The sequence below is a fragment of the Saccostrea echinata genome, unplaced genomic scaffold (genome assembly GCF_033153115.1).
Source record: "Saccostrea echinata isolate AGI-Se365-2 ecotype Australia unplaced genomic scaffold, CSIRO_AGI_Sech_v1 ptg000004l, whole genome shotgun sequence".
NCBI lineage: Eukaryota > Metazoa > Mollusca > Bivalvia > Ostreida > Ostreidae > Saccostrea > Saccostrea echinata.
In genome coordinates, this window is record NW_026889753.1 from 420482 (window position 1) to 431122 (window position 10641).

General features: G+C 32.0%; 1 protein-coding gene across 1 annotated transcript; it reads right to left on the minus strand.

Annotated features, from left to right (window-relative positions):
- Positions 1 to 6795: 6795 nt before the first annotated feature.
- LOC133179219 (uncharacterized) lies at positions 6796 to 9826 on the minus strand. Its single transcript, XM_061314010.1, has 8 exons — positions 9774 to 9826; positions 9582 to 9594; positions 9195 to 9428; positions 8347 to 8487; positions 7853 to 8056; positions 7638 to 7693; positions 7189 to 7326; positions 6796 to 6982 (listed from the first exon to the last, which is right to left on the minus strand). The coding sequence occupies exons 1-8, from the start codon at positions 9824 to 9826 to the stop codon at positions 6796 to 6798; spliced, it is 1026 nt and encodes a 341-aa protein (XP_061169994.1).
- Between the last annotated feature and the right edge of the window lie 815 nt (positions 9827 to 10641).

The following is a 10641-nucleotide window of genomic DNA, read 5'->3' on the forward strand; positions in this document are numbered from 1 at the left end:
TTCCAACATCATTTTGTTGAATTACTACATGATGTTACATTTAGAAAAGCAGATTTAATATGTTTGACAGAAACATGGTTATCAGATTCTCAAAATCTTGAAAATTTTGCCTTGGAAGACTTTCAGTTACATCATGTCTCCCGATATCAGGCATACTCAGGACAAGATGAGACTTTCATCAAATTGAAAGAAGCAAAAGGAGGTGGAGTTGCAGCATATATAAAAGACAACAGCACCATAGTAAGAGAACAGTTTCCATTAGAAAATATAGAGGGAATGATGCTTAAAGATACAGTTGCTGAAATCACAATAGTTGTCATTTACAGACCCAATGTTTACCCTACCAAGTTCTTCCTACAGAATTTAACAATGCTTCTCAAGGTACTGAAGCAAACTTCAAGAAACAGTATCATTATGGGTGATTTTAATGAGAATTTATTGACTTCACCAACACCAATTCAGAAGCACATGGAGCAATTTGGATACCATCAGTTAGTGACTTTCCCAACAACTGACAATAGAACACTCATAGACCATGTCTACACTACAATACCTCCAACAAACATCCAAGTCAGCCTTTGCCCAACATATTACAGTTACCATGAAGCAATATCTATCAACATCCCTTCAAAAACAAGTTATCATTAGTAATGTACACAAATTGTAGCAGAAATACAGTACAAGTGCAAAAGGTATCACTTTAATATCAAGTGAGGAGCATTAGGATAGGGTCCCGTTATTATTAGGTTTACAGACTAAAATTACTTAGGAGGAAAATTTCAAAGAAATTTCCTTACATAAATTATTAAGATTTGTTCATTTATCTCACTCATATTTGATGCTCTAGCTAAATATGGGCTCCTTGTCATTGACCACACAAAGGTTACAAGTAAGAAAGCAATACCTTACATTGTTCATTTCATTACCTGTGTCTTATGGACAATGATATAATTCTTGAGTTGTCAAAATATGTTTGTTTCTAAAAGAATTAAAATTCTCTTCAAAAAACAGTATCTACTTACAAATAAGCATTTTGAGATTGTGTACTATTTGTTTTAAATATATACTTAGGGACATAAATATAAATTCCAATCATAAATGACAAGAGGTATTGGTAAGGGAGTTTGAATTTCCTTAATGAAGTGTTAAATAATTTTTCCAGTGCTACATTTGAAAAACAGTACACACATGTATATATTTCTGTAAATTCTTGTTGAATTTATTTACACGCATGTATATAAATCTGTAAATACTTGTTTAATTAGTTCATTTATTTAGGCTTTGGAATATCACATACACCTTTTAATGGAATAATCCCATTCCCATAATTAGTTGATTTCACTTTCTCCTTATTGTATGTCTCTCGGCCGCCATGTCTAGGGACAAACCCATAGAATCTTCACAGTAATTTTTACAGTATTCTGGGTTTGTAACTTTGTCAACTGATTAATTCTTTGAATCCTGCGTTTTAATTCCCCAGACTGGGACTAGAAGTTACCCACATGTCGAGTGATTAAAGATGAAACATGTTGGATTTATCGGAGCACGCCCAAATGATTGGTAGCATAAAATGAGATGCCATTCCTTTCCCTTTTGGCTGACCTTGCAAAGGGACAACTTTAAGAGAGCGATCCATGTTTTGAACATTGTTGCTTAGACTTAAAAATATGAGCGACGAAAATATGAGAATTCTTCTGGCATTAGTTACAACGGGCAGTTTTAAAGCTTATGAGAGGAAATTAAATAACGTTTGAATACAGATTCATAAAAATCTCACCACAATGTAATGCTCATGCTGTTATGATCTTAAACCGGAAGTACAAGATTGAAAACTTGAGATCTCGATCCCGTGTAAAATTAAAAATCGGAGATGAAACATTCCATTTCTTACATTCCTACTTCTGTTAAAATTCAAAAACTTCAGGGACCAGTTTGAAAGCATAAAATATTTATACTCTGCCCTTTTTCTACATAAAATATTTAAACACTATCAACAATTTCAATTTGTAAATATATATTTAATTATATTAATACATCACATCTGCATTGTAAATGCAGAAATCTGTATTGTAAATACAGTTTTTAAGGGTGCTTTATGTGAAAATGATTTGTTGTGCTTTACAAAAGCATCCATTTTACAGCTTTGTGTGTAGAAAATAATTTATTTCTTTATTTCGTCTAAGAGACTTATATGATATGCATATCTTTTAAATATTAATTACCATTTTCAAATAATAAATGGCACAGGGTCTCGGATATTTTGTTATTTTCTCCATCCTCATATGACAAACTTCTCTTCTTGTATCTAATTCATAGCTACATTTTTTTTGGAACAGGAAAAAGTTGAGTGCCCAAAGTTGGAAAATTTACTCGACAAATTCAAATCACTGAATTTAACAATTAAGATGAATGAAAATTGAAATTTTTGGTCCCGAACATGACATACCATAAATGTCTTATGTTAGCATATACGATTTTCTGCTGTTCAACAGTTAGTATTGACTGAAACTTGCGTGAAGTGCAAGTTAAACAAATACCGGTATGTAAATATTAATATGCACTATATTCTAATTCATTACCACACATATCATAATAAAATAAGTATATTCCTTTAGCTTTAATTATGACTTAACGCCTTTAGCTAAGGTCAGAGAAGTGTCTGCTCTTATCAGTTTCATTACAGGTCGCAAAACCATAAATTGAGAACAGACTTCAGTCAAAATTTCAAATCTTCCCGTATGAAATTTAGAGGCGTATTACGCCTGGACTTTTTGCAAATCCTGGCGTACAAGAGACGTATTCTTAAAAATACGGTTCATTTTCAGGCGTACACGTATTTTTGCCAGAAATACGTCTCCTTTTCTCCTGGCGTAAATTCTTAATCCAGGCGTATTTTTTTCTTAGTCTCTTTCGCATAGGGAAATAAAAACTTAGAAAATTTCAAAATGAACTTAGTCCTTATTATTAAGAGAGCTAGATAAAAATTTTACTTAGACAACTTCATTCTCCTTTATGTAACTATTGAGTTGCTTTTGTGATACATGTATTAAAATTAACCCCCAAAAAAGTATTTACTCCACATGTAAACATTGATAACATTACAATATTGCCTTTGTTGTATTCATTGTATTTATTAAAGCAATTAATTTTAGTAAATTATACTATTTAATCTTAGATAATACTGTGCCATCCCTGATTCCCAAATTAAAAAAAATGTTTAATATTATTTCTCTTAACTAAGATGATTTTATTTCTAACAAACTTAGTATATTCTTTCATTAATGTTTTAGTGGCTTAATATAAAATAGCATTTAATTAAATGAATATTTAAGTCCTTAGTTTTAACAAAGCACTATAGCTGATGCTAAAAATAATTTTTCAATCAGTAATTGCATGATCAATGTCTCTATAATAAAACAAAATATAGATGGTATTTTCAGATAATATTACATTACCATCTACTTTCTCTTCCCTAGTCTAACCAGTTGGGATTAGGCTAAGTACTTACAGATGTGTTGAGCATGTTTAGGAACGACTTATCTGTAATGTTGTAAACCTTTCTAAGAACGGCTTATCAATTTATATCCGGTTTCTCTAAAGCAGTTCTATTATCCACCCTAATCTTTAAAATAAAAGTATAATTCATATAGAGAAAACATCTTGTGTAAACATAAATGAATTTTTGTTGTTGTATTCTTTAACAATACAGAATTCTTTTTCATCAAATTTACATAATGTACTGATTAGATCTCTCGGAAATGATAAAACCGTTTAGGTAACAAGGGGGTTATAAACAACAGCATTATTTACATCCAAGTATTTGCGCCAATTTTAAACCACCAGGAAGGTCATGCCAGGAACAAAGAGATTGGAGAAAGCGGCAATGAAGCACAGATGGTGAAGAAGAGGTGATTATTTTGAAATGCATTGCATAACATTAGATTTTTTTTTACCTAAAAAAATAAGACAGATGCATTTGCTTGATTTGCAGAGCCAGATGTTCATGATTGAAATGGGTCAGTATGACATTGAGTATGTTCTTATGTTTTTCTTTTTCCAGATCATAATCCATAGGATAAATCAGTTGGGCGATCAATTGAATGATGAAATAGTCCATAAATACTTGAATTTAAATGAAGAAAAGATCTTGCGAGAGTCAAATGACCAGAATTGCAACATTTTCCATAGATGCATGCCAATGAACTGCAGCTGTTGAGTGTAGCATCAGGAATGAAGTGTATTTTCAATGCCAGGAGTTATAAAACATGAAAAACATCTTTTTGTGAATATTTCTATGAAAATGTGATTGGAGAATATAATAAGAAATGTGAATGACAAAACTGCTTGTGAATTGCATCTTTTGTGCCAAATAAGGAGTACAGAGAATGGCAGGATTAATCGGCATGATTCTCAATAAAGTGATTTCACTGTGATTATTGGAATGTTGCAACTGCTGACTAAACTAATATGTCAATCTTGTAGGTTAAAATACTGTGAAACAGGAAAAGTTAATGTAAATCTAACGTGATGTGACTGTGATTTGAAACAGTAAATGTTCGATTCTGATTTTTAATCATTTCTCATTCACATTTAAGCATACTGAAAAGTATTAATAAAATAAAAATTGTGTATGATTGTAAGCTTAATTTGTCTGATCTTTTTTGTATGTGTTTATATGCACTTAGACTCCTAGTAATCTATGTACTAAAGTACTTTGTACTTTTATATTTATGTTGGTTGTAGTCCCCATAGCTGTGATAATATTTAATTTGAAATGAATATTTAAGGCAGGCGTATTTTTTATACGGGCGTGTTCATTTTACGGGTGTATTTATTTTACGGGCGTATTTTTTTTTTTACGGGTATGCTTGATATCTAGGTGTAATTCTATTGTTAAAATTTCCAGGCGTATTTTGAATTTCCAGGCGTACTCATTTACATATTTCGGCTAAAAATACGGTAGGATTACGCCTCTTGTACGCCCGTATTTCACTTTATACGCCTGCTTTTATGTATTCATTTTAATGGAGAATCCACCAGGATTTTAAGATTATAATACGCCTGGATATTTTTTGAAAATACGTGACTAAAATTTCGTACGGGTATATAACTTTTGAAATAATATAGATAACAAAACAAAACTTCTACCATGGGCTGAAATTGGAAAAAATTAAACAAACCTACAAAATTTAAATATTGTAGATCACAAACTATTCACAACCTTAATTTTGATGCAAGTCTATTCTAAATTTATGGTTTTGGGGCCAGACTGCTTCCTTATCATGGGTACCAGCACACTATAGTCGACCTTTATACTTGAGTTTCACAGGTAGAGAACTGATTACACTGCTTACATGTTATGGTTTTTTTCATAACAAGGATCTTTCATAGCACAAGAGAATAATGCGCAACAAATTCATGTACCTTTCACAAATGTATTCACCTTTAAAAGGGACAAGTATATATCAATTTAAAATTTGGTGTCAAATATTTTCAAAGCTTTACTTGGATACATATAAAGCAATAAACTCCAGCTTGTATTATCATATCTTTAAAATTCAGGACAGTCATTCTCATTGGATATGAATAAAATTCAACTAAGACCCCTTAAGGAATTAACCAATTTTATACTACTCTCATTGAGCTGTACTCACTATATCTATTTATAAGAATTAAGCTGAATCACCCATTATTGATACAAGTAATTATTTTTTCCATTGATAACAAGGACCTGGGATCATGAAACATCTTAATCTTAAGTCAAAATCTATATTTGATAATAAAAAGTTGTAGCAGTCAAGCACACCAAAATTAAAATACTTTTTCAATATTTATTGACAGAAATGTTGTTATCTGCAATTTTGGAATAGATTTCACAATTTTTTAATATTTTATAAGTGATTGAAAATTTTGACTTAAGTCTAAGTTTGTTTCATGATCTTGGAGCCAGGTGTCCTATACTATTATATGCATCAAATACATGCACTGTTACCATTGACATCTAATGAAACATAAGAAACAGTATGCAAAATTGTAAATCATTTAATAAAAAAATCTTCCATCCTTCAAAATGTACAATACATGTACAGGTTCTCTCCTTCTTTTCATGAATCATTGCTCTCTTTAATATGAAACATTTGTAAATGAAGTTGGTTTTCGTAGATCACATGAAAAATAGCATTTGTCATATGATATTGAACCATACATATTTCAAATATTAAGGAAAGGAAAACATAAGCATATCTAAAACAAAAAGAAAGAGAATATACAACTCATAAAAAAACAAGAAAACTTTTTAACACATTCAGTGAAATCTTAAACTAGAATCTAAGAGACAGAAATAAATTATACAATCATTGCTTCCCTTTCCAACTATATACAAGATATAATCTTGTATATGGTTTGCACTAGAAATAAATAAATAGGGTACATATGAAATGAACTTGGATATTTGAAATTGGATATCACAACCACTTTGAAATAAATAAAACCATTTGGCACAAATATTACAATGTACTGGAATGCACATACATCACAACTATTATAACACAGTTTAAAGGGACTTGAAATTCTTTCTCATGATAGTTGAAAGGAACTCTTGAGAAAATTGAGAAAATCTTTAAGTGATTACCATTCTAATACAAGGTACAAAAAAAAGACACAATGAGCAGTTCTTGCCATAATGTAAAATTAGAAAACTATATACAATACACCTACCACAGACTCTATTTAACACAGGATGAAGATCATTTTCTGCCCTTTTCATATAATGTAAGTTTTTCACAGCACAGTAGTTCAGTTCAAAATAGCTTCTAACTCCTCTAGAAGGCTTCTTCCACTGCAAAGGTCTGTATTCACCCCACTGCAAGTTGATGGCTTAGCGTCCACCCCACTAGTATGAACAGAAGGCTCTGCGTCACCACTATGAACAGTAGGCTCTGCTTCCGTAGCATTGCATCCAGTAGACTCTGCTTCCATCTCACTGCAACATTTCACAAAAATCAATTTCAACTCTCTATTTCTACCATTACATATATGAATCTTTCCATTTGCTTAAATCATCAACAAATTCTACTGCATTCTTAATATCAATATTATTATTTTATTCCACCATTTCTTTCTTTTCTCTTTCACCGAATATTGAACATTAACTCCACAGTATATGATCATTATAAAAATTTTGCTTACATTGACATTATCACTGATCTCCTCTTCCTCCCCTTCACCTTCAAGTTTTCAACAAAATTCCCTCCAGGAAAGATCTCTCTCAATTGTTCTGAGGAGCAAGCCAGAAACTCGTCATCCAGGAGGATGGAGGAATTGGATCTGTTAATTAAAAACAATACAGTTTGAAAACTAACACTTGAATTGAAATTACAAAATGCTCTATTAATTTGATTTAAAAAAAGTTCATATCACTCTCTACAGTTTGATACAGAAATAACAGAATGTTTATATTTATATCAAAACTATTTCTGCGCTCTTTGATATAGCATAGATTTAATTCATGTGTTATCATCTTGGCTTATGTTTTCAAAGCTCTGACAGTAAAGTAATAGATGGGGTCACCTGTCCCCCTCTAAAAATGAAACAATTCTTCCATATCTATAAAGGAACAAATGGGTATAATAACTCACTCTTCAAACGAAACTCCATTAACTGTGCCTGAGAACTCTTCCTCACTGTCCGCAATCTACAATGTTAAATTTGAACTTAATTGTTTTCAATTGAAGATCGAAATAGTTGCATTAATTATAATTTGCATTTCTTTTTATCACAATCCTGTAACATTTAATGCTTGCTATTATTATAAAAACAACACAACTCTTCGTTTCATTCAATATGTGAATACCTTTACTGTTGTGCTTCCCGACGAATTCAAAGACCTCTTCTCCTGATATACGTCTACGTGTACACACGTCACAACCACAGTAGAGCCCTCAAACACTTGCGTGTCAACCAAGTCTCCCCACAACTTGACCTCAATTGTGGCATTCCCATCAGACAACGTCATTATCTTCCTCTTGGTGCCATTAGTATGGATGGTATCAGTCACCTAAACATATAATGCAAAAAAAAAAAATTGAAATAGAGAACTCATAATGACTGTGATTATATTTCACATATTTCTGCCTTGTGGAGACATAGAGATGTTTCACACACCAAATGATTCAATGAAATTCTGATATACCTCATTCTCTACATTAAGCTTTTCTTAAAGAGTATTTTATTTATTTGATAATGCTTCCCAATTCATATGCATGCTTTTCCATGGTTTTACTACACATCAATTACTTTAAAGAGAGTCTTCCCTATGTTTTTGATCTCCAAATGATATATACTCACCTTAGTGACTTCTCCTTTCACTGACACCCTCAGCTTGATGTTGAAGGATGAAATCCTTCCCAGCTCCTCAATAACTGGCGGTTCACAAAACTCCTTCACAACATCTTCCTTCAGCTCGGCTGGTCTCTTAGTGTGCATAAGCTGTATATAAATAATGGAGAAAGAAATTCAAACTAATAATTTTCCAAAATTCTAAAAATAGAAAAATTTTACTTCCATAATGGAGACAGGTATTCCACATTATAATTTATAGTGTATTGTGTTAGAACTTTGTACTCAATGCAAAGCATGAGAAATTCCCAAAGATCAAGACACAGTTTGAAAGAAAAACTAAAGGAAATTTATCAGTCTGAGCTCAATCAAAAATGTTTTCCCTCTCTGGATCCCTGTCACAGTCAATGAAGAAAAAAAGAGCTAGGAATTAAGCCCCTTTTTCCTAATGAAAAGTAATGCAGTTTACTATCTTAATTGTGATATCATCAACATGCACCAAACGTAATATCACTGACACATACATAACAGCAATATTCATGAAATCAAGGTATGATTCTCCTTGTTTTCAAGGTATGAAGACATACACCTACTAATAATATGTCCACCACGAAATGTAATTTTTCACACATTTTACTATTGATCTATTCTTCAACCAGTACATCAACTCCCAGATGGAATTCTCAAACCATGAAAATTTGACCTCTTGGTGCTTTTACAGTATATTCAATTATAAACTTTCAAACCTTACAAACTCAAGTTATCAGGTACAACACGCAGATGAACTGTCAATCAAATCAAATGCTATCGATCATTTTTTCAGCACTATCAGTAATACATGTTCAGATTATACTCACCACAGTTTGCTGTCCCAGTTTAATCGATCCGTCTTGTAGGGACATGTACTTGAGCGCAATATAAGTCTTCCCACACTGGAGCAAGGGAAGGTGCTTCTCATAAGAGATCAGGGCTGTTATACTTCTGAAATCATTTGCAGAGGTTGTAGCATACGTAGTGCCATAAACACCACCATTGCTGTACTTTCGTTGCAATACATCCTCAACCACATAGATAGTGATTGGCAATGGACCCTAAAAGTAAATGGAAAAAAAAAATCTGTACATTTTTCCTTGTTAATTAACTTGTGCTTGGCATGTACGTGGTATTCAATAAACTCGATCTATAGCAAAATAGCAAGATACTGAACGGGCCTGGCTGAGATCAGAGGGATCGAATTATAATACCTCAATATAACACCTTTCACAGAATTGTAACATACATTAATATGGTTTTTGTAAATATACATGCATCAATATCATTAATGTAAATAATTGTATGTAATAAAAACCTTAGCTATCTTAAAAAAAAAAAACCATACGTACCCATTATACCCAACTGATAATTCTATTACAATTCACAAAACCTTTCCCAATTACCTCAACATTGATACTGGACTTTCCCTGTGAGGAAATTTTTCATAATCAACCATCCCAATTCTATAAATCTCAACACAAAGAGTCCACATCACTTTTCTGAACTAATGGCTATATAGATAAAAGCAAAAAATTTTTCAAATCATTTCTGCGTAAAACCTTCATCACTCGTTGAGGCCCACTCTCCCGTAACCCACAAAGTCATGACTTTAACAAACTTGAATCTACAATACCCGAGGTCACTTCCATGTAAAAATGCACAATCAGAAGAATTTACAACATATTATTTCCATGCAATATTTCTTACAACTGAAAAATCAGAAGATATAAAGACAATTTTTATATGTAATATCTCTCAGAACTTTGATTAGCAATCAAGGCTTGACCCTAGCCCCAGGGGTCATGATTTGCTCAAAATTGAATTTAAACTATAACAAGAAGCTTCCATAAGCATGATAAGAGTGTTCAATTTTCAAGCCCAGTGCTCCCAAAGATGAAAAATGTCAAGGATTATTCCTATTTTAAACTTTCCTCCTTCATTTAGGCACTAAGCAGTCCCTATCCCTGTTCAACATGACTTTAACAAATCTGAATTTACAAAGATACTTCTATAAAAATATGAACAATCACAGCTTTACTCAATCTCCTATGCAGAGTAAATGTCGTTCGTTCCTCTCTCAGACACCTCTGCAATGGGCTCACATCAAGATTTTTGACATAATGTATAAAACATGATATTTGCAGGATTGTTTCAAATTAAATTAATAGTTCTTGATTTATTTAGTGAATATCTATCTCAAAACGTAGACATAAGCATAGAAATTGAATTGTAATGAATTAAAACAAACGCATCATTTCTCGTGTTTATCAC